The sequence below is a fragment of the Talpa occidentalis genome, unplaced genomic scaffold (assembly GCF_014898055.3).
Source record: "Talpa occidentalis isolate TD23 unplaced genomic scaffold, MPIMG_talOcc4v2.1 talOcc4.16, whole genome shotgun sequence".
NCBI classification, from domain to species: domain Eukaryota; kingdom Metazoa; phylum Chordata; class Mammalia; order Eulipotyphla; family Talpidae; genus Talpa; species Talpa occidentalis.
In genome coordinates, this window is record NW_023601653.1 from 10,151,891 (window position 1) to 10,177,126 (window position 25,236).

The following is a 25,236-nucleotide window of genomic DNA, read 5'->3' on the forward strand; positions in this document are numbered from 1 at the left end:
ATGTGTGAATGCGTGGAAACACACGCCACATTGAGGACTAGTCTAGCACCAACAGCAGGTGCTGTCTGTCCAGGCAATGTTTCCAAACTATAATCTGTTCACATCTTTCTCCCATCTTGCAGATTCATGACCCTTTCAGGAAAAAAAAAAAAGCTTTTTAGCAAAACATTCCAGAACCTTTTTGTTTTACCTCCCATCTCTTTCACTTTTGTAACCAGTGTCTACTGATCCCTGGGGTCACACACCACTCAGTTTCATTGTGCACTTGGCCTCTTGGTGAGTTCCTGTGTATCCTTCACATTTTAATTCGAGTGGCCTTCATAAAATGTTTACTTTTTTTTTTCCTTTAGCGTATCTGTGCAGGTTTCTCCTATCTGAAAGTAGAGCTTTCCTATTTGGTATGATCTGGTAGGTTAAATATCTTTTGGGACTGGGTATTGCCATTAATTTATATGAGAAAAATGTTGAAAATTCCCAGACACCACCCACCTCCAACCCTGCCCAAAAAACCCTCTACCAAAGTCATAGGAAATAGAAACATCCTGCTTTCAGATAATGGGGAAAATATGTACTTGTTTTATTCCATTACACTGTCATTGTTTATAAGTTTGTCCTCCTTACCAGGTTATAAACTTCTTGAAGACAGCATCCAGTCATGTGAGCATCACATGACCTAGGGTACTTGGCACATAGTAGATGCTCAGGTAAGTGTTTGTTGACTGAATGAACAGGACCTGATGTCTGTCAGGCTCTGATGATCCACAGAAGAATCATTCTAGAACAAGTACAGTTAAGACTGTATAACACTTTGGCCCCAAGCTACCCAAAAGTGGTTTAGAAAACAGAGACACTGGCTATCTCGGAATGATTTTTAAAGTTTTAAAATTTCACCAGTATAGACAAAACATGTTTCAGCAGAAAATGCAAATGTATTTACGATATTAAAATTGACATTACAAAACAAGACCATGTTAAAACCTCAAAAGTAGAAGTAAACATTTAGAGAAAATGAAATAAACATGCTAAGGGATATGAATTTAAAATCTTAATAAATGTAGTTGCCTAAATCCAGACTTGAGACATTGAGATTTACTTTGCCATTTCAAAAAAAAAAAAAAAAAAAGCAGAATGCCCTTCATTAAAAATAAAAAGTTTATACATTGTTTTCCTGCTGGCTACTCCGTATAATCAATTATGTACGTACACCAACCCGATTCCAAGCTAATAATGGGAAACCACCACCACCTTGTCTTCCTGTTAAACATCCAGTTCACTCAGAAAGCAAGAAGAAGCCATACTACACGTTACTTTTCTACTTCGGCCCTTCTCTGACACCTGTGGCCCCCAAAGTGAAGGTAGCTGGAAATGACTTCACTAAAGAGAAGATGAAAAAAAAAATCTTCAGTACCTTATGATTTCTAAGTACAGGAAAGCATGCAAAGGCTAGAAATACAGGAAGAGGAAAAAAATGGGAAGACCCAGTGCTTCTTCGTTCAATTTCGCTTACACACAGCTGCTTAGAACGGACAGACAGAATGATTTAGGTATTATTAGTGACTGTGGAAAAAAAACTGACTTTCAAAGTTTCCTAAATTTTGGCAAATCCTCCAAAATGTGAAGGTTGCAGATATTTTATTTGTATAATAATTTCCTAGCACTTTATCAAATAATTGAGTAGCACCGTAATGGTGGAGGGCTTGGCAAGAAAAAGAGGTGGAAGGAAGAAGTACTCCTTTTCCAACCACTCCTCCCCACCAAACTACTAAAGTTCAATGAGTCCTTAGAAAACAACGGAAATTATTGTTTACATAAAGCATTTTCTAGACTGAGTCCACCCCAATTGTAGTGCTTCCCTGAACACTTCAGAAGACATACAATTCCAGGTGAAGCAGTTTTCTCTCAACTTCCATGACAACCAGCACCAGCTTGGCAAAGCGTGATTTAATGCTCAAGAATGACAAATAATAAGGACATTCAGAAAAGCAACTTGGTCACGGCAGGGTAAGAATTTAATCAGCATTTGCTAGTTAAATTATATGCTCAAAGATGAAAGAGTTTGTCTCTTTTTCAGAGGTGAACTTCACTGCGAATAGGGATCTCCTGGAGTCCTCAAGTTATTGTTAACTTCCCTTCTTACAAGTAAACCAATTCAAACCAGTCCTGCCTTGTTTACATAAAATATCAAAAATCTCTTAAAAATCTTATTAATGGCCTGAGAAATGCAAGGACATTCACTCAGAGATGTGTGCAAAAATTGTTTCTCTTGGGGAGCAGGTTAAGGTACAAGAAGAAATCAGTCTCTGGAATAAAATTCTAGAAGGGATTGTTTCTGATTTCACTAAATGAACAGGGAGGTTTTATCCAAACTTTGTAGATAGTTTTAAAATGTACCTTAAAAATACATTTAAAAACTCTAAACAAATACTGACCATTGGTATTATAAAATGTGATTGAGTACATTTCTGAATGAGGACTTACAATGTGTCAGCCACACCTTAATAAAATGTAATCGTACATTTCAAACAAAATTATGCTTACTTCACACCATTTAATTCAGAACAGCCATCCCCTTCATCTCACAGCTTTCAACCCTTTACGAAGCTGCATCAAAACCAAAGATCATTAGATTCAAAAGGAACAAGTGAGGAAATACAACTCCTTAAGAAAACATTTGTAAGTATTAAGTAGGTAATATAATTAACTACAAATTGCTTTCTGTTCATTAAATGTCTTTTTTTGACCTTGAAAACAACGCAGAAATAGGATTCATAGGAGTGCATAGATTGTGTAATGCTAATGCTACTGGATCACACAGACTTGGGCTGCACCACCGACAGGACTGAGGCTGCCATATCAAAATGCCATCGATGGAACAGACGGTCTTGAAGCGCCAGATTTCCAATCTCTTGGTCAATGTCAGTTCCTCTTTAGTTAGTAGAAGATGAAGTGTCTGCCTTCTCCAAGGCTTCCTCACTGAACAGCAGCTTTCGAAGTATATTTGCATAAAATGGTCCATATACTTGTTTGTTGAGATTCACAATGTTTGCATATTGACAGCCTAGCACTTCTAGCTCCTTCTGAATGACAGCAAGGCCTCCAGGCATGGGAGGCATGCATTTTTGAGGGCTTGGAAGACAAAGTACGCTCTTCATGTATAGCTGGATGCGTTTATCTGGGGAGAAAAGAAGACACCTTTAATTGTCCCATTATGAAAGCACATCATTTTAAAAAATGAGAACAGAAACTGCAGTAAGTGAAATGCAATAATGTTCCCAATTATTAGCCCTCCCTCTATCCATGCCCTTTACAAGACAGTTTTGCACTTCTTCCCATCAAAGGCTAGAGTCTGTTTTCCTGTGCTTTGAATCAGGGCTGGCCTCACCACCTGCCTTGGCCAGCACAGAATTAAGTAGAAGTGTTGGCATGCTACTTCCGAGCCACCATCTCAAGGGATGCGGTTTGCATCTACTATCTCCGTCCACAACCCCCACGTGAACTAGCCTGGACCTGACGAGAAGTCACATGGAGGGAAGACCAGGGATTACATCTGATTACACGCTAGACCAACCTATAACTGACCAACTCCCAAACAGTTGAGAGAATCCAGTCAAGATCAGCAGAGCCACCTTCGCAAGCTATGTAGGATGGACCTCTCCAAAAATGTTTAAATAGAAATAGCAGGCTTTTTCTAACAGGTGTTGCCTTGGCCTATGAAACTAAGGTCAACAGAGGCCCTATAGGTCTCAGTAGAAACTTACCATACACTTAAAGAATATAGGTTACCTAGATTGAGGGACATCTCCAGAAATAACCTTGTTATTGGAGAAACCTATTTTAAGGCAGGGCCTCCTCTCTTCTTGATGCCTCAAGCTCCTGTCCTGTTCCTTAACTCAAGATATGAACCCTAGGTTTGTCCCATTTACTTTAGAAGTTGCAGTCATGTAAATTCTCCATATGTAGATAATTAAATTTGGGGTTTTCTCCATTACTAATATATCTCATGTTAATTTGTTTGCTTGTCCAGCCCAAGAAGAACCCAGAGAGGTTGGGGACTTTTCTCCTGCACCCCAACACACAGCTGACAACAACGATAAGACTGAATCCAGCCAGACTAGAACTAGCTAACTACCCCCACAGACTTGTAAGCAATACTAGATGTTTATCTATCTTTTCACTACGGAGTTTGATGATGACTTGTAATGTAGCAATAGCTAACTGATTAAAAACAATATGGAGCACTTTTGCGGTGGGACAGAGGATCTTTTACAAAATCTCAATACTTAATGTTTGTAGTTTTAGCAGTTTAGTTTGGAAACAGATCACAAGAAGGAAACTGGGTACTGTGAATGGGGATGGAAAACCAGGGCTAAAGCTGGTCCGCCTTTCTGTCCTAAGGATCTAAGTGCTCAGTTTATTCTAACTTCTCTGCAGGCAGAAGTTAAGCATCAACTGCATACTGAACTTTCCTTTAGATTGGCTGCCTAACTCTTGGGAGCCCAGGTCTATTTTCACCACAGATATGGTCCACTTTCCTGCAAGACTGTGTAAAGAATGGAACTCTTTTCAAACTGTTATTATGCTGACAAGTGGTTCTGTCTCCTCTGTGGACAAGTCAGTTCATAGGCCCAGACTTAAGTGACAGAAGTATTTGTCCAGATAGGAGCAGCCAAGCCAAGTCCCAGCTGAAGGCGTGCCATGGCTTTCAGAATAGCAGGAGAGACGCTCTAAGTGAGTCATTTGAGTTGCTAGGCAACAGTACTTTAAAGGAGGTTTTAAAATGCTTTCAATTTGCAAAAAGGACAGGAGAGCTGAACTGGGGAGAGCTGGGTGGAAAAAATCCGAGTGGGGCATTTCCTGGCCCCCAGGAATATCCTCCTGATATTGCAGGTACACCCCTTAGCTAAACCAAAGGCACAGGGGACGTCCAGATACTCTGGCCACTCTGCCAACAAGCAGCAGTGCTCCAGCTCTGGCTGCTGTGCAGATCTGAGTAATTCAGCATCTGAACTCAGCCAACCTAGGCCCCAGGATGAAGACAAGCAGTGACCTTGAGCCCAATTCACACTCTAAAGAGGCAAAGCTGCCCTAGCTGATCAGAGTCAAGAATGAGAGAAAAAAAATGAATTTGTTGTTGTAAAGCTCCTGGGACTGGGGGGCTATTTGTTACACAGCATTACTGCAGCAATAGCAAACTATTAGAAAGAGCTGCATAACATCTGGGAGAAATGCCAGATCTGAATATGTAGAGCTGAAGGCCATCCACATGAAGGAATAGTTCAGATTCCCAAAGATGTAAGCATATGGAGGAAAAATACCTAACATTTCAGGAAGGGAACATGGGGGAGGACTGCATGAACAGAGATTGGGAGACAAAGTGATGCTAGTGCATTAAAAATAAATAATAGGGCCTCCCCTGGTGGCGCAGCGGTTGAGCGCTTGGCTGCGAGGCTGCCCGCAGCCTCTGCAGCACCGCCGGTTTGTTCCCCGGCCACCGACGAGGGTCCCACCAAAAAATAAATAAATAAATAAATAAAAATAAAAAATTAAATAAAATAAAATAAATAATAACTGTAGACAACAGATAGGAAGCCAATGTCTCAATATAATTATCTTAGATATGGTTTTGTCCACATTGTTTGGAATTTAAAAAAAGAAACTGAGCTCCAAAGTCAAACAGGCTTGATAGGACTCTCTATTCTGCAGCTGGATAGATAAGGGAGAGTTACCCAGCTGCTCTAACTTTCCAATGTTCTCCCCGCCACAGGTTTATTAAACGTCATCCATGGTCTGATATGGTACCTGGGGATAACGCAGTGAGCAAATACCATCGGTCCTAGGAGGCCTGCATGCTGGGGAGGTCTAGCAGTGTGGTAGGGACTGCAGGCAGTCTGCCCCTCCCCTATGAAAACACTGCAGGCAGGCAGGGCAGATGCTTGTCAGCAGGGATGGTCTCAGCCACTGGGCTGTGGTTATGCTGTTGGTTACTGTTAGCAACGGGCACCTCTCAGCAGCGGCCTGCAGGAGGCCACAGGGCTCCTTTCTGGGGGTGGGGCTGAAGTTCTGAGCTATTAGGTGGCCTGTGTGGCCTAGATCTCTACATTCCAGGTCCTCTGGGACAACGATGAGAGAACCATTTGAGAGCCTCAAATAATAAGTATTTGTATTCTGAGGGAAGTCAGTATATCTCTGAAAACTTGCAGGTTAGTTTCAGAATGTTAGTCTATTCTGATTATTTTTCATTAGAATTCTAACTGTAGTCTGCACGCTTTTCCTCCTTCTAGACATTATTCCTCACCCTCTGTAGGAAGTCTCTGCAGGAGACACTGGCTTTGTGTCCCACTCCCCAATCTCCTTCCCACAGCCATGGTTTTGTTTGGGGGAAACCCGTTTTTCCCTACTCTCAGACCAGGAATTACAGATAAGGCTGATTCACCCTGGCTTCAGGAACTGAACATAATTCCCAGGCTGAAGTTACTCTCTCTCTGGTTAAATGACAGATTCTAGAATGGATTGGACCTACTGTTGGGCCAACCAGCACCAATGACACTCAAATTTTGGGGTCATTCATTAAGCCAACAGGGGAAGCTGACTGCTTGTTTTTCAATTGGCTGAAACATGGAGAGACGCAGGCTGAAGCCATCCTGGTCTGATGGGAAGACAGCCAGCCTGCAGCAGGCAGAGGGACAAAGGTGGGGCCACCACAGCCATGACAGTTTGAGCTCTCATTAAGCTGTACTGCAGCCATTCCCAGCCCGCTCTTTTCAGCCATGTGAAAAAATACATTCCCTTTTGCTTAAGCTACTTTAGAAATTTAAATTCTCTGTCATAGGTAGCAGAAAAAGCCCTGATATATATTCTATTTTCCCAACTCTGCAATACAACTTGACACCAAGATATTCACTTTCTTAGCAGTAGAGTATAAAAAAGGCCCACCCATCATGGTTCTCAGTCCCAGAGCCTCTGTTCTCTGCTGAAGTGGGACTAAGGAACAGGCCTCAGCTCACGTAGGGCTTGCTCACAGCAGAATCAATACCTACTTTCTGTGAACACACTGCCAGCTGGTATGGGCTGTTGTGTTCATCTAGGCTTTATCATTCCTAGCCAGCATTATGCTGTTTTCTGCATAAAAAAATCTTCGAGTTGGATAGTAAGCTGGAAGACCCTGAAACATCCCCCTACTTCACTGCATATCCTCACAGAAGGAGCAGTAACTCCCAAACCTTTGAAAACATTAATACTTCCTTGTATTTTTAATATTGATGCTTCAAAAGCAGGAAATCTTAAGTCTAAAATTTTACTGACACTTGACATTAGTAATAGTGGAAAATTAAAACATATTGGAATTGAAGCAGAAACCAATAAAAACATGAGGACTCACCAATCAAAGACCGGATAGGATTGCCCTCCTCTTCGATACTTGAAAACTGACCTAGAAGATTAGCTTGAATCTCAGCATTTAAAGTGGGTAAACCTCTCTCCGTCAAAGTCTTATTAACCTCAACACAAATCTGAACACCGATAGAATTCAAGGCTTCCTTCAAGTTAAAGGTCCTACAAAACATAAAACAAAAGCCCATCAGGGATAGTTTGGGTTTTTTTCATTAGTTTTTGGTTGTTTTCCAAAAAATATACCAATTTCAAATGTCTACCAATTTTCTTTATGCAATGATAAGTTGTATCTTTATACAAATGGTAAGTTCTGCTATTAGAATGACTCCCAAGCATCAACCCATAAGTAGCATATGTTTAAATTTTTAAAACCATTTTACAGATAGTGTTTGAATAGGAAAACATAGAAAAGTGTGGTCCAAAAACAGGCTGTAAACCCACTTTCTGATAGCAGGGCTAGCAGAAAGGGAAAGATAATCCTTATTTACTTGTTAAAAAAAGTCCTTTTGGTCTGAATAGCATAGTTTGTTTGTTTTTTTAATGTATGCTTGTAAATGAGGAAGAATTGATTCCTATCCATGCCTGAGCAGTAAATCTATATCACTAGTCAAAAACAAGAACCAATGATATTAGAGGTCAATACCACGAAGGTAAATTACCTAAAACTTTTGACCCATCGTGACCAAAGATAAGCAGCTCTTACCCATTGTTAGTTTCAGAAAACTGATCGATAATCCCCAAAATAGAGTCTAGAAAACTGTAAAGTGGTAGATTATTTAATAGGTAAGAAAAAAGATAATGGGGAAAGGCATTGTTGGGGTCACACTTTGGGGAATGATGATTGAAAATTGCATCTCACCCTCCTGAAAAGTACTTCAAGAAAAGTCTGCACAAAGTGGGTGTTAGAGGATGAGAGAGCAGCCTGATGGTGGAGGCAGTATGGGTAATGGCTGAAGCCTAAGCTGCACTGCTGTGCAGACCTGAGTTCAAATCCTAACTCTACCACTAACCTGCTATGTGATTACGCCATTTCTTAGCAGATTGTTAAGCATTTAGTCGATGCTTAATGAGAAGAAGAAAAAGAGAAAACCGTTTTTCATTATTATAATCATTAACAACAATAGGAAACAAGTCCTTAGTGTTCTGTCTTGAGTGAAATGTGTTAAAAATCCACACTGAACCTGTATCTTGGGTCCTACAAGCCAAAGGTAGACTTTTCATGGCAAAGTTTTTATTTTCTGACTCTTTGCCCACTACAATGTACTGCCCTAGCTTTCTCCTCTTCTAATCAGTGAGTTCTTGAGCTAAAGGAAAAATTAATTTTAGCAAAATCCATGGCTTCCCTTTCACAATAAATAAGTCAAAACTGTTAGTTTTGGAGATGCATCACAAAACAAGTATAAATAACATCTGGATCCACTGACTATTTGGAATAGTTTCTTCTTTTTAATATTATGGAATGCTATTACTCTCTCCATAATGAGGATAATTGAGAATTGACTATTCATTTCTTAACACAAGTTGGGGAGGGGACTAAACAAAACAATTAAATAGCCAGAAAGGCAGAACAACAATAAAGAGAATGATTTAACAACTAAGTAGTGACTGGAAGCTGACATTTATCAAGCAGTGTGTGTGTGTCAGACACCTATACTATGTGCTTCACATGAATCATCTTAAGTTCTCAGCTCTCCAAGGTAAGTACAATTACTATTCTCTCTCTTACAGTGAGGCAGTGAGTCTCAGGGTGATTCAGGAACTTGTTGAAGGATACATAACAAGTCAATAGATGCGGGACTGAAACCCTGGCTTGTCTGACCCCAAAGCCTGTACTCTTAGTAACCTTATCAACATATGCTTTATATTAACACATAAGCAGCATGGGGGGGCAGTCATTAAAGGCTTAATAAATAAATGTGTCTGGAGAGGAATGGTTATCAAGTGTAGAGAAACACTAAGGTAAGATTAACTGCATAACCAGAGAAGGATCCTTTTCATTTTAGGTCCTGGGCCCCCTGATAGCACAGGGCTCTCTGCTCACTGTGCCAACTGAAGCAAACTCCAGTTCTCTCTTGAGCATCAATTTAAAGTGAGAACTTTGGATTCTGTAACCACTGAGGCTCCTTTTGACTCTTAATGTGGACTTTTAGTGAGTCCGAACCTGGGACGCGACAGTGAGGGAAATTAGACATGGGGGACTGTCATGTCTAGTATGTAGTACGTTTTCATTGCCTTAGTGTTCATTATATACTATTTTAATTGTAACAGGTGTAACATCAAAGTATACCATATAATAATAACATGTATGAATGATTAGTCTATTTTTTTATTATTATTTATTTACTTTAGACAGTAAGGTACCAGGTGGTTAGTTTTTATACACACAATTTTATTGTCTTCTAGCCAGAGCCTGGGAAGTTTGTTTATTATTTTGTTGTTTTTAAACTGTGGAAATGTATGCAGTTTATTTCCAGGCTCTTAATACCAAGTCCTGTCACCCAGAGGTTTTCCTCCAAGACGCATGTGTTTTCACATGCCTTAAGAACTCAGGTCAAGGCCCTTTTGTTCACTGTACAGGGTCTCTCCATTTTGTTATTTTCAGACTGTAGAAATGTAAAAGCATGACTCTACGCGGGTCACTTTCCAGACTCTCAACACCAAGTCCTGTCACTTAGAGGTTTTTCTTTGAGACGCATGTGTTTTCACATGCCTTAGGAACTCGGGTCAAGGCCCTTCTACTCACTATGTGGGGTGGCCGCCTCCAACACTTAATAATTTTTAAGAGTCTAAGATTTTCTTTTTTTGAAAAGTATGTGTTTTCTGAGTAATGGGCAGGCATGTGGGAGGATAAGAACATCTTCCTTCAATGAGAGGAGCAAAGAGCACAGTCCCTGCCAGCACCTGCAAGGGGAGCCAGCAGCAGGAGTTGTCTCCTCATGGCAAGATCTGCTTATTGATAACATTAGGGCTCTTCTGGCTTGGGCAGGATTCCCAAAAGGATGACCCAGATGCAGAATCTAAGGAGATCCTAGTATGTGATAAGGTTTGATACTGGGAAGTGAATTTAGCAAAACCTAAATCTTCACTGGACTTATGTAACATGTCTGAAGGACAGAGATATCACCCTCTTGAAGACATCGTAGCAGGCTGGATTAGTAAAGCTGGTGAACACGTCACTATAGAAAAATGATGGGGTCAAAACAACCTGGAAAGCCTCCTTGATAGGGCATTCTGAACACTAAGGTTAGTGGATTTGTTTTTTGTTTGTTCCACAGTATTGACAAAGAAGCACTCTTGCACACACCCATCCTAAGTGGAAATACTATATTCATCCTGGCACTTGTCATGGAAAAGGCCTCTCCTTTCCTAGGAAAGGACATTTAAGCCTTCAGAGATATTAAAAGAAATTCTAGAAAAAGATGTAAGACAAGTTTCTCTAAAGCACAGTCCTGACTATCACATCTAGATGTCCAAGGTTATTCATGCTCTGGAACACAAGCCAAGCCTTCATATCAGGAACAGAGAAACATTGTGAACTCACTTTTTGTTCATGTCTTCAAGGAGAACAGCTGAAATCCTCTTTAACCTGTCTGCAAGCTCAGGTTGGCCTTCTATAATAGCACCCATCATGTTGTTGGTAATTAGGGACAGGCAGGCAATCGTTTTCAGTTGATTCAGCTTCTCCACCAGTTCCTGAAGACGTACTTCATCTGTCCCAAGCGTCTAGCAGATTTATTTAAAATGCAAAAATAGAAAGGGAAGCTCAATACCATAAAAATGTAAAATAAGCAATGTTACATCCAAATTCCCATTTTTATCTAATTTTAGTACAGTCATTAAACCATAGGCAACACAGACAGATCAGCTGATTCATGGTTAAAACTTAATAATTAAAATATTGGAAAACTTGAGGGAAGAAAAGAAATCACTCACCTCTGGAAATACTTTTTTCTGACAATCCCACTGTAATAGTTTCAAGTAACTGTTGTTGAGCACCGATGTGGGGCTCACGCTTGGTTTGGTAGTATTTTCAGCTCCAGGAGTTAATGCAGTCTCAGAAAGAGAAAGTAATTCTTCATCGAGAGATTCTTTTATCCAGTCTGTAGTATGTTTAAGAGCATCTAAAAATGAAAAGGCCACATATTTGTCCTACAGCTGATGGCTCCTTTCATTCGCACACTCTCTGTGACAGATACTGGGTTAGGTGCTGGGCACAAATGAAAAGACAGTCATGCGCTCAAGGAGCCCAATGTCCAGAAAGACCTCTAGATAAATCAGCAATTACAGCAGAATACAATGAATGCCAGAAGGCACAGTGGGAGTGGAGGAGCAGAGTTTTTTCCAGGATTGCATTTCTAAGAGGAACCCTTCTGTAAGTGACACTTGATGATACCAGGGAGGAAACAGATGTCTATTCCAGGCAAGGAGAAGAGCCCCTACACAGCCCTCGGAAACAGAGAAGCTGGTACACTCTGGATGCTACAAGCAAATCCACGTTTCAAGTGCCTAAGTCGCTGGGGGAATGAGGAGGCCAGCAGATGGCACACAAGGGGAGATAGGGGCCAATTCACAAATGACCTTGAGTTTTGTGTAGATAAGGTGTTTAGGATAAAGGCATTGATTATTAAACACTCTGGGGCTCTAGACCCCATCTGAGTGTCTTGCTAGACCCATGCCTATCCCCAAATGCACATGTATGCTAGTGTGCACAGGCCCACAGACAAGGGTCATTCTATCTTATCAGATTCACAGACCCAAGTTACAAACAGCATTCATTTGACCATTTCCATCATCCCAGAAAGTCATCTCATCTCCCTACCCAGTCAATTTGCACCCCTTTCTACTGTGCTTTGATTTCTATCTTCATGGAGTAATTTCACCTTCTAAAGCATCATATAAGTGGAATCGGTGTTAAACATACAATTTTTTATTACTTAATTTTCTTACATCATAAATTTTTGGATAGCATTTGATTTCTCCCCTCAGTTGTAGGTGTAGTCTCTGTAGCTCTCCCACTGCCACAGCACCCATGATCCCTGTCCCTTGTCTTCCCTCCCTCCCGCATTGCTGAGTGCCTCAGATCTACTGCAAGCTTACAAGTTTTATCTTTTTCCTAACTTTTTGTTTGGTTTCTCTATATTCCACACATAAGTGAAACCATCCAACATTTATCTCTTTCCTTCTGACTTATTTTGCTTAGCATGATCCCTTCCAACTCCATCCATGTTGCTGCAAATGGCATGAGTTTAATTTTTTTGATTGCTGAGTAGTATTCCATTGTGTATATATACCACATCTTTTTGATTCATTCATCTATTTGGGGGCATTTAGGTTGTTTCCGTATCTCTGCTACTGTAAATATTATGGCAATAAACATAGGAGTGTGGGTTTCCTTTCAAATTAGTCTTTTTATGCTCTTTGGGTAGATTCCTAAGAGTGGGCTTGCTGGATCATATGGTAGATCTATTTTTAGTGTTTTGAGGAACCTCCACACAGCTTTCCACAGTAGCTGGACCAGTTTACACTCCTACCAGCAATGTAAAAAGGTTCATTTTTTAACCACAGGCTTGCTAGCATTTGTTGCTTCCAGTTTTTTTTTTTTTTTTTTTTTTTTTTAATGAGGGCCATTCTTACAGGTGTGAGGTGGTATCTCATTGTGGTTTTGGATAATAAGTGATAATGAACATTTTTTCATATGCCTGTTAAACATAGTATCTTTGAGATTTATCCATGTTATCTTAAGTATCACAGTTCATTTCTTTTTCACTGTTTAAAATAATTTTATTTTGTGGAGCTACCATACGACCTGGCAATTCCACTGCTAGGGATCTACCCAAAGTACACAAAAACATTGATTCAAAAGAATACCTGTGCCCCTATGCTATGCCCAAAAACAGATGACTGGATCGAGACGATGTGGCATATATACATAATGGAATATTATTCAGCAATCAAAAATGATAAACTCATGCCATTCGCAGCAATGTGGATGGAACTAGAAGGACTTATGCTCAGTGAAATAAGTCAGAAGGAAAAAGAAAAATATCGGATGCTTTCACTTATAGCAGGAATATAGGGGAACCCAATAAGACATCAGTGTAAAAAATGTTAATAGTACAAAACACAACAAAGCAAAAATGGACAATTATAAATCAGAGACATCCTGCAGGGGAGGAGGCGGGAGAGGGATCAGAGGGAAGGAGGGAGGAGCACAGGTTACTGAGGTGATGGTGCACAGGTACATTGGGGAAGGAAACTCTATGGGGACTACACCTGGGGGGAGGAGAGGAAGCAAATACTGTTTAAAAATGAACAGTGATGTAAAAAATAAAAAAAATATATTAAATTAAAAAAATTATTTTGAAGAATTTAAGACTCAAGAAACTATAGATAGTACAGAGTTCCTCTGTATCCCTCTCTCACCTTCTCTCAACAACATCTTACAAAACTACATTCCATTGTCAAAACCAGGAAACTGTAACTGATTTACAACCACTAACTTACAAGCTTTTATTTCACCAGTTTTCACATGCATTCTTTGTGTGAATGTTGTTCTTTGAAATTTAATGACTATGTATATTAGTGTAACCATCAGGATAATGAACTATCCCTTACCATAAAAAGAAAAAACTCCCTCACACTATCCCTTAAAGTCACATTCTGTTCCCAGCTCTAACCTCTGGCAACCACTGATCACTGTAATTATGTCATGTTTAGAATATCAGACAAATAGAATCATACAATATTTAACAAACTTCAGAGATTTTTTTTTAACTCAGCATCGAAGCTAGTGTGTATATCAATAGTTCATTCCTTTCCATAGCTGAGTAATAGTCCACTATAGTTTTGTTTATTCACCTGCTGAAAGACATTTGGGTTGTTTCTCCTATAGGGCTATACAAATAAAGTTGCTATTAACTTTCTCAGATAAGTTTTTGTGTCAATGGGAGTTTACATTTCTTTGGGACAAGGTGTTAGTACTGGGATGATTAGGTTGTAATCAGTAAGTGTATTTATAACAAGAAACTAACAGTACAAACTACTTCCAACACACCACTGGCAGTGCCTATAGAATTAATTGCTTGCCAAACTGAACCCAGTATTAAGCAGAGAGGTACTTTACATTAATTCTTGAAACATCTGACAAGTAAACATAAGTTGGCAATGTAGAGAGGCTGATTACCAACAGTCTCTTCTCCAAGAGCTTAGAAAGCAAACTCAGAATGGGGAAGCAACTTTACTTTGGAATCCAATTTGCATTGTACACATGAGGGACAAGATGAAGAAGAGGTGAAATCCCTGAACTTGAGTCTTAGACTTAATTTGATTTTAGGCAATGTGTGACAATGTCATTAGGTTGTCCTTTCACTTTAAACGAGTTTATCAAATTCAATTCTTCTGCATTAAAAATATGTGTCACTGGAAATGAGGTTCTAAAGCTTAATTCACTTCATTTTCTAAGAATAAGGCACTGAGATACTATAATAAAAGGGATTTTTGTGATTAAGGGAAATAATAATTCCATTATGTTAGTAGTTTGTTAGCAAACAACTACACCCCTCATCCAATTGTTCCCAAAGGTGCCTCTGCAACTGCTCTGAAGAGACAGTCCACCCAGCTGATGGAAAGGAGGCAAGGAGAGGACGGCTCCTGCCGTCAAGCGAGTCTGGCTGAAATGAGACCGCTTCCAAACACACAGTAACCCCAAAGGCCGGACTGCCACCACACTTCTTAGATTCGTGATGACCAAATCATCCTGGAGCATGGAAAAAATAAAAAACCCACACATTTTTTCCTCCATCATGAAATGGATTCATTCCAATTCTTTTCTAGAACAGGGTGTCTCACCCTCAGCACATGACATCTGGACTGGGTAATTCTTTTTGTTGGTGCTGTCCATTGTTTTGTAGGGTTTCTGCCGGCATCGCTGGCGTACACTCACTAGCTGCCGGCAGCAATCTTCTCCCCCAGTGAATGACTAAAAATGTCTTCAGACATGGCCAAATGTCCCTTGCAGTGCAAAATCACTCACAATTGAGAGGAACAGTTTAAATAATAACATTCATTTACTTTTATTTGCAAGCATTTCCTCCAACCATGAGTGAAACAACTCATACATCAAGAACAAATGAAATTTGACATATTGAAGTTCACTCAGAAGGAGGAAAGTTTGAGGGCAAGATTTTTCTATTGAGGCTGTCTGCCTTAGGACAAAATTCACTTTATTTTACATTAGACACAGTTCTAAGGTTCCTTACTAGAAACAAATTGCTTTTTATACTGAATTTCCTATAAAAATATGTATTTGGTAGAATTCATAGAGCAGTGACTGCTAAAAAAAAGTAGACTGAACACTGGGGCAGATTTTTTAAGTGTCCAGACAAAATAAAGAATAGTCACCCTGCAATTCTTCCTCAAACCCAGCATTTGAACAGGGGTAATTTATGAGTAGCTGTTTGCTATACTAAAATAAAACCACCCCTAGAATTTCACAACCTTGTGTCTATTGGCAAATGTTGTTCTTGGTCTTTCTGGTTTTATTTATGAACATATAAAAGATTTGCAGTCTTTTATTTAAGGAGGGATATACATGTAATCATAGATACAATTACAATGTGGCAATAATAAGCATTTATATTGCAAGCTTAATCATTTACAACTGATACGTTTAAAAGCCCATTTAACTATCTCAAAGATGAGCTAGGAAAAGACAATTATAATGCAGTTTGATATAATTTTTGAAAAGACAAAGTTCTCTAGGATTTTTGAAATCACATGAAATGAAGCTCATGAGAACATTGTATCAGAAAAGGTATTATCTAAAAAAAATACAACTCTCTTTTCTGAGTTTCTTCAAAATTAGTTGTGGTGGGCCTCCCTGGTGGCACAGTGGGTTGAGCACCACGCTGTGAAGCTGTCCACAGCCTTTGCAGTGCTGATTTGATCCCAGCCGGCCGGCGAGGGTCCCACATGGCGTTCAGACCTCTCCTGTCTCGCCTGCTGCTCCCCTCAGCAGTGTCTTTCATAAGTCTGCCTGTTCTGTTCCCCGCTCTGTCTCTGGTGAGTCCTCTCACCTGCCTGTGTATCTGGCCTGTACCCCGGTTCTTGTGTAAATAAATCTTTAAAAAAAAAAAAAAAAAAAGCAAAATCCTTTAAAAAAAAATAAGTTAGTTGTGGTAATTACCCCTTGCCCTGGGTAATCGGTTATTCTCTCCAGTTAGTTTTGTTGTTGGCTCTACTGTGGCTACCTCGTTGGTGCTTTCTACATGAGCCTGACCACTGCCTAAGGCTTTCTTTGGTGTATTCTAAATAATGCAATTATAGGGCCTCCCTGGTGGGGCAAGGGGTTGAGCGCAGTGCTGTGAATCTGTCCGCAGCCTTTGTAGCACGGGTTTGATTCCCGGCTGGCCAGGGAGCTACCCACATGGCACGCAGACCTCTCCTGTCTCACCTGATGCTCCCTCAGCAGTGTATTTCATCAGTCTGCCTGTTCTGTTCCCCACTCTGTCTCTGGTGAGTCTTCTCACCCTCCTGCGCCTCTGACCTGTACCCCAGTTCTTGTATATAAATAAATAAATCTTTAAAAAAAATAAATATTGCAATTATATAAAATCTCCCCTTAGGCAAAATAAAATCATTTTTTAAGTCAATTCAGAAATCCACAGTTCTCCTCTGTATTCATTTTCCAGTAATTATTTTATAAATCATACACACACAATATTCCAACAATGCTTTCATCCTTCTACACGACACTCAGGCTCTTATTTTGACAGCAGGCCACAGTAGCCGACTTTGGCAGAGAGACTCGAGGATATAATTAACAGCTGACATACACTCTGCTTCCTGGACTCTTTCTCTGGGAACATATTTAGAGCTGGGCAATAATGACCTATATGCACAGCTGGATTATTCTATTCTTAAATCTCTGGAAATAGACAGGTTCATGTGAAAGGTCCAGATGAATTATGGGTCAGTAAACCCGGTTTTTAATGTCAGAAACATATCACTTGAGATAAACAAAATTATCATTCAACCCTCTATTAAAGAATTGGCTCAAGATTCCAAGTTATCTTGATTCAAGACATGGTGATATTGGACACATACGTATGTACACATAGGTATGCACATGTATACATATAGACATACACACAGGCACAATGAAACCAGCCATTCTCAGGAAAATGCTAAGAACAAGTTACTATAGATAAGGTTTCAAATTCAGCCTCCACTTCCCTTAATCCCTCTGTCTTTGCAGCTAAAACACAGAGTGTTGGTTATAGGAAGGCTCCTTAGGAATCATCTAGTCCCATAAGGCACCAGCTGCCAGAGCTCCCGCTGCAACACCCCCCCACAGATGTGCACATCCTGTATGAAGACAGCAGTGTGCTTGCTGGTTGAATGCACGTGGCCTGGCCACAGAAATAGCTGGCCTAACCAGATTACCCCAATTAGTAGCAGTCACCTACGGTAAATACCTCAACTTCATTTTTCTCATTTGTAAACAGTGGGTGGCAACAGTCACAGCCTCACAGGGTTATTCTTGGGCTTCCATGGGCTAATAAATGTAAAGTGTTTGAAGTGTTTGACACACTGTCAAGACTTGGCCCATGATGAGTACTCAAATAAAGTGTTTGCTAGTGTTGACTACTATGAGCCAGATGACTCTTTAAAAAGCTAAATCAGACATTGCTCCCCTACTCAAAACTCTCCAAAGACTTCTGATGACACTGGGAATGAAATCTAAATTTCTCTCAAGTCCTAATATGGCTCGAGGTGACCTGCCTTTGCCTTCCTCATCCCCTATCATTCTCTCTCCGCTTCCTCTGTTCTAGCCAGCCCGTGTGCCTTGTGTTTGTCCAATGTCACAAGTCATTTTCTGCTTTAGGGTCTTTGTACTTGCAATTCCTTCTGGCTGGAATGTTCATCCTTCAAATATTCATACCCTCACTTATTTATAAACTCTGCTCAAATATTACATATCAGAGAGTGCTCCCCAGTCCAACTCATAAAAAAACCCACAACCCCCACCCTCACCCATGCCCCTTTACTACCCACCCCTTTATCCTATTTCTCCATCACAGCAATTAATACTACATCTGATAATATGTGTTTGTTTATCATGCTTAGTAAAATGTCAGGTTTGGGGTTCACAACTCTATTCTGTTTTGTTTAGTGGAGTATCCACAGCACCTAAGCTGTCTCTGGAACACAGTAGAAGCTTAATAAGTGCGTGCATGTGCATGCTTGTTTGTGTTTGTGTGTGTCTGAGAGAGATGCATGAAGAAATGAGTAGTGCTTAGCACACTTCCTGAAACATAGGAAATTATTACAAATTGTGACATCAATTTTAGACATTAAACATGTTCAACAGAAGGCTGAAATGCATAAACACACATTATATTATACTTACCTGGAGTTTCTTCTAAAATTTCCTGGAACTTGGTTCTCTCATAATCCACCAACTGGCGTTGAAGATGGGGTCTAATACTCCAAATTGTAAAATTGACCATATCCAGTTTCATGAGGTCCAAAACGTGAAATATTTGTCTAAAAAGTATGCAGTTAAAATAGGAAGGTAATTTAAAAATTAGGCTGAAATTCATAGCGTCTACCTACTGTACACACTAGAAAGACAACACACGCACAAAATAGTTTTGAAATTCCAACTGCCATTTGGCAAGGTCTTTTCACAGACAGCATTACAGGTGCATTCCAAATGGATTCTTCCACAGATTTCAAGAGTGTTTGGTTTAGTGATTACAGTATCTCTGCTGAAACATTCCTTCCAGTTATAAACTGATAGAAAAACAAAGAAGCATAAACAACGAGTCTCAACAGTGAGACAAAAAAGATTCAAGCAGGAATTTTCATTTGAAAACCCCTTAAATGTTAGGAAGCCTGAACATTGTATAATGGTTTTTTTTGGCCAAACGGAATAAGAGGAAAGAAAAGAGAAGGCCAGACGAAACAGGAATGGGAAGTGAGGCCCAGGGGACAACATCCTTCAGGTTAGAGCAGGGCAGCCCTGTGTTCAAAGACAGTGTTGCAAACCACCAGCTCAGTGGCCAGGCACAAGATACTCAGTCTCTCTGAGCCCCAGTTTTTTTGTCTGTGTAAACAGAGGACAAGATCAGCCTTGGAGAGATATTATGAAAAGCCAGTGAGATAATCAATGAGAAACGAGGAACATCATTTCCACTTGTGCAAGGATTCCACAAGTGAAGAATCTCAATTTTCCAAAGCTGAGCAGAAATCTAAAGATATATAAAGTCCACTTTACAGATGGGGAAAAGTGTGACTCTGAGAGGTTATTACCTTGCTCAAGGTCATACAGTTACCTGCTACATGCAATTTTTTTCTCCTACCTTTCTAACACTATAGTATAAAATTAAATTCTCAATGTGGTTATATTCATAAAAAAGGGGAAAAAGTTCCCTTCAGTGCCCAAAAGTGTGGTGTCACAAAGATGTTACTGTCTACACAGCCATATCAGATTCCTACAATTTGAATCTCACCTTACCGCCACAGGGCAGCTGCGGCAAAGAAGACTTGTTGGCCAAAGAGCCATGCTCCTTTTCCAATAAGCAGGTTTGAGGTAGAAAATGTGTTTTCCAGATATGCAACCACATTTCCCAAAACTCCTGCAATCTAGGTGGCCCCGTGGGATGAGTTAGAGTCAGTGGAATGTGTCACTTCTGGGCCACGACGGTTAAATACTGGGTAGGCTTCCTCGTGATCTTTCTCATTCATCAGCTGAATGTTAAGGGTGTCTGAGGACTTGGTGCCGCTAATATATCCTTACTAATAAAGGAGCCTTCCTAGATCCTTGCCTAGGTTAGGTGCCCCCTGCCGGAGGCTCTATTAAAGCCTCTCCACTGCCTCTTCTATAGCAGCTACCACCGTAAGTAATTCGTTGTATCCCCACTGACTGAAAACTCCCTGAGGTCGGGGACTGCATCTCTCTTTTTCCAACACCGCATTCCTCAGTTCCAGCACTTGCCCATGAACAATGTTGTTGTGAGTGACTGCCTTGCTCCTTGCTTTATTTGGCTTTCTTTGAAAGTCAAGGTTTTTTTTTTGTTTTTTTTTTTGAGACTAGTTACTACTATCTGTTCCTAAAGCCCCGCAATTCCCTCTGGAATGAACTAAGAGAACAGAAGTCCCAAGTGCTCACCGCAGCACCTGCACGATGTTGCCAGTGACCTTCAGCTCCCGGATGTCGCCATCTCGCATGGGAGCACAGAGCTTCCCCATCGTACTGATGATGTAGTTGGCCAGCCCTTCGATGTCCACAGCGCTGTGCTCGGCTTGCTGCCTAATGAGGTCTGTGTCCAATACTTCACAGATCTGGTCACGAAGGCGGTTGCCACCATTAATCAGAAAAGAGAGAAGAATCTACGCAGGGAAAGGAGAGAAAATTAACAGCATCGTTATATGAACAAAGGTTGTCCCTTTTACTTCAGTGTCTTGTCCATGCTACAATGTCCCAGATGGCCTACAAGTTTCCTGTGCTGGGTGTGGGATCGTTCCAGCGTCTCAACTCTAAAAATAATACTCTGATCATTTGAACTAGAGCCCCCCTCCCTCCATGGGAAATCACTAATACTATCAGCATGAAAACAACTGGCAAGGAAGCAATTACTCAGTTTACAAGCTGCAGATCATGGCTTAAAAAAATATCTTTTAGGGCCTCCCCGGTGGCGCAGCGGTTGAGCGCTGGGTTGCGAAGCTGCGCGCGGCCTCTGCGGCGCCGGTTCGATCCCCGGCTGCTCCCCGGCCACCAGAGGAGGGTCCCACATGGCGCGCAGACCTCTCCTGCCGCCCGCTGCTCCCCTCAGCAGTGTACTTTGGTCCTTCTGCCTGCTCTGCTCCCCGCTCTGGCTCTGGTGAATTCTCTCGCCCTCCGCGCTTCTGACTGTACCCAGTGCATGTATAAACAAAACAAACAAACAAACCAGCAAACAAATAAATAAAGCATGCCTCTATAAAAAAAAAAAAAAAAAAAAAGCTAAAAAAAAAAAAAAAAAAAAATATCTTTTAAAGAAGAGAAAATGGAAATGCCCCATAGGCTCCATTAACACAGTATATTTTACATATAAAATATTTACCTTTGATAAGCAACCTCTACAGAGTGTTCATCACACAGCAAACAGTGTACTTATAGACACAAAGCACCTGGTTTGGCACCCGGCTATGAATGAGAGCTTCAGTTCAAATCCTTTCCACCCCTTTGAGCTGTGTGACCCTGGGTGAGTCAGGAGTTTGATTTCTTTATATAAAATAGTATCAGAAATAGCTACCTCACAGTGTTAAGGATAAATGAACAATCTAATGCTTGGTATAGAACAAGCACTTTGTAAATGTAAATGCTAAAACAACTATAACTCTCATGTCATTTCATTCTTATAACTACCCTAGAAGTACTTGGGAAACCAAGACCCAAGGAGGAGAGGCTGTCCCCGCGCCAGGTCTAACTCCAGAGCACCAGCTGTTCACCACTACAACCTCCACTCTGTGCACTAAGCATTGCCCTGTGCTCCTTTTCTTCCTCATTTTCCCTGCCTCCACCCCACTCTGGAAGGTACAGGAAGAAAATCCTTCCAGTCACATCCAATGCTCTTTGGAGAATATGAAAATGATCTTCCAAGAGAAAAAAACTTCTAATTAACACTGACAACATCAACTCACCTCTCTGATTTCTTCAAACAGTTTGATGGCATATTCGTATTTGGGAGGCTCAGCATTCAGTTCCGATTCCAGGAGGTCCCAAAAGGCCTGGTGGACAATGTGCTTCACTTGACCAAACAAGCTACAGGAATGAATGGATGTTTTTTTCAAAATGAGCATTTTTACTGATTGTAAAAATATGCTCAAGGTAGAAAATTTAGAAAATGCAGAACAACAGAATAAAAATTGCCCATAATACCACTGATATCTGACATATTTTCCTAGTTCAATGTATTTAACATAATTAAGAATTCCCAGTATATACTTATTTATTTAGACTTAAACTTGATTCTTCAATATTCTCTCCTAAGTGTCTCCTTCATGCTTTAAAAATGCTTCCTTCTGGGCCTCCCTGGTGGTGCAAGGGGTTAAGTCTCAGCACTATCAAGCTATCCACAGCTACTGCAGTATGAGTTCAATCCCCAGCCAGGGAGCTGACCCACATGGCATAGCAGACTTCTCCTGTATTGCCCGCTGCTCCCCTCAGCAGTGGATTTCAGTAGAGCTGCCTGTTTTGCCCCCTACTCTGTCTCTGGTGAATCCTCTCACCCTCCACACCTCTGGCCTACACCCCAGTTCTTGTATGCATAAATAAAAAAAAAATAAAATCTTTTTAAAAAATGCTTCTCTCCTATAGTTTTCAATAAATTCATCAAATTCTGCCCTAAGCAGATGCTGCAGTTTACCTTGCTACAGCTCCCGCATGGATCTTTTTTTTTTTTTAATATAGGCATGTTTTATTTATTTGTTTGTTTGTTTTTTTGTTTATACATGCACTGGGTACAGTCAGAAGTGCGGGAGGGTGAGAGAATTCACCAGAGCCAGAGTCCCGCATGGATCTTTAGACTTGCTCTAATGGAATGAGATGGCTGAGTTGCTCTTTCCTCAACAGCTGAAGTTTCATGACATGGAATAGAATAGACTGACCGCAAGGATACATGCCTTTGAATGCCTGCCAGCTTCAGCTTAGATGTTCCATTTAAAGTAAGCCAGACCAAATTGCTGAAATAGGAACCTTCGTGGAAGTGTTCACAATGAATAGGTAGCCACCTCACTTCACCCATTATGTCAATGCCCTAAAATAGGTGCATATCAAAATACACATTCCTACTAAATACCTACACTATTCTGCAGCAGTTTTGAGAAAAGCATATTATTTCCCTGCATTGTAATTATTTACCAGGCTCTATTGCTCACCGGGTGGAGGGCAGGACTTCTTCAGGTACTTGCCATTGTAGTTAATACAGCATCTGACATTTAGTGAGTGTTCAATGAATGAACAGTGAATGACTTGATATTTTGGAAGTGGTTTTTTTTTTTTTAATTGCCAATAGCTAAATGTACAATAGTGCTATGAAAATTAGGTTTCTGAGAAGTTAAAATTGTTAAATTGAATTAAAGTTGTTTCAATAACTGTGAATAATATAGTCTACTCACAAACTTTAAATGTTAAAACCTGTTCCAGTTGCCTAACTAGATGTATTAAACAGAATGCCATGTCCAGTGTTTGAGATGCTGGAGAGCGGCCATGCAATCTGAAAGGCCAGCAGTACTCCTGACTTGATGAGCCTCCCACTCCTGGCTTGAATGAACCAACCAGGACAACAACTTTATAAATTCCCATAGGGACATCAGAGTTTAAACTTAAATTTCCCTATAGGCTGCAAGGTACTGCTTAAACTCTTTAAATTTTCTAGAGAATATGGGTAAGGAGATGAGAGCAATCAAATCATAAGCATTCCTACTGGATATCAACAACTGGACTTTATTCACCAATCCCCGGCCCCCAAAGAAAATATCCCTGAGGAAGCAAGACTCAGAGATGGTCTCAGCAGAGCCAGAATTCAGATCCCAGGGTCTGCCTGATCGTGAGGTGCCTTCACTATGGCCTACACTAACAATTCTAGAGTTTACAGTACCAATACCCCCAACTGTCTCCTGCTGCACTACATAAACACACTAATTTTTCACTTCAAACATTCATTTCCATTAGCAGGTCAATAAATGTTTATGCAACATCCAACATGTGGTAGACCCTGTTTTGGCACAGGGGATAGTGCAGTGAAAAGAAAGTTTGTACACTCAAAAGCTTATTATGTTAGCAGGGACAAAAAAAAAAAAACACATTAAGAAGAAACAAGATAATTTCAGAGCTATGAGGAAGACGGAGAAGACGATGTAGCAGGTAGGGACGTGGCAGAGGGTGCCGATCTTGCTGAGTGGTTAAAGAAAGCTTCTCTGAGAGAGGATATAATCTTTGAGTTGAGACTTGAGTGGGGAGAAAGAAAGCAGCCTGTGCAGGATGAGTGCAAGAACTTTGGAGAATAAAGTCCCCGGGACAGGATCAAGCTGGAGTGCGCTGAGGTCAGGAGGGGAGCTGTGTGTCTAAAGCACAACAAATAGGAGGGGAAGCAGTAGAGAGGAGTTGGAAAAGTAGGGCCTGCGGCCATGCTAACCAACATCTGTATTACTCTAAGTGTCAAGAAAACCACTGAAGGGTCTTAAGCAAAGAGATGATCTCATCTGATTTGCCCTTTAGAAAGGTCACTGTGGCTACAATGTGGATGTGGAGGAAGAACTTGGGGAGTTAAGTTGGAGATGGGCAACTAGTTAGGATTAAAGAGTCCAGGTTGGAGATGATGGTGGCCCTGCCTAGGTGAGCAGCAGAAGCGGTATAAAGGTAAAGGATCAAGGTGGAATGCAGTTACCACACAGATACACCTACTTTCCACACTCTTAAAAAATACTAAAGATTATCATGAATAACGTCCCCAGAAACACTATGATTTACATTTTAAAGACAGAACATGATTACATTAACTATGTTCCTTTAAAAGAATTAAGTTCTAGCTGGAATCAACTATTATGTTTTCTTAATTCACAGAGCAGATGCCTCTGGATTTATAATGGCACCAGGAGATTAGAGATTCAGCACTGTTATCTATAAGCCAACTTTGCCTTTAAAGATGATTCATCTGTAGCAATGGCTTGAGGCCTTTTCTTCATCTCTGTCCCAGGAGATTTGGAGCTACTGCAGTCAGACTGATGTAGGATCTAGGGCACTCCTAGAGCTCCCTCAGGGGTGAGGCTAACCAGCCGTGTCCATACAGCTGTGATTCC

At 40.6% G+C, this 25,236-nt stretch overlaps 1 protein-coding gene across 5 annotated transcripts in view; it reads right to left on the reverse strand.

Moving 5' to 3' along the window:
• Positions 1-528: 528 nt before the first annotated feature.
• The window catches only part of TCP11L2 (t-complex 11 like 2), a 37,595-nt gene continuing 12,887 nt past the window's right edge, over positions 529-25,236 (reverse strand). For all 5 annotated transcript variants that reach the window (XM_037513717.2, XM_037513714.2, XM_037513718.2 and 2 more), the window contains exons 4-10: positions 22,078-22,198; positions 20,564-20,784; positions 18,800-18,936; positions 11,323-11,510; positions 10,931-11,112; positions 7,379-7,551; positions 529-3,172 (exon numbers count right to left, since the gene is read on the reverse strand). In XM_037513717.2, coding sequence (XP_037369614.1) covers positions 2,928-3,172; positions 7,379-7,551; positions 10,931-11,112; positions 11,323-11,510; positions 18,800-18,936; positions 20,564-20,784; positions 22,078-22,198 — 1,267 coding nt within the window. In that variant the 3' untranslated portion in view covers positions 529-2,927. The remainder of the gene's footprint in view (positions 3,173-7,378; positions 7,552-10,930; positions 11,113-11,322; positions 11,511-18,799; positions 18,937-20,563; positions 20,785-22,077; positions 22,199-25,236) is intronic.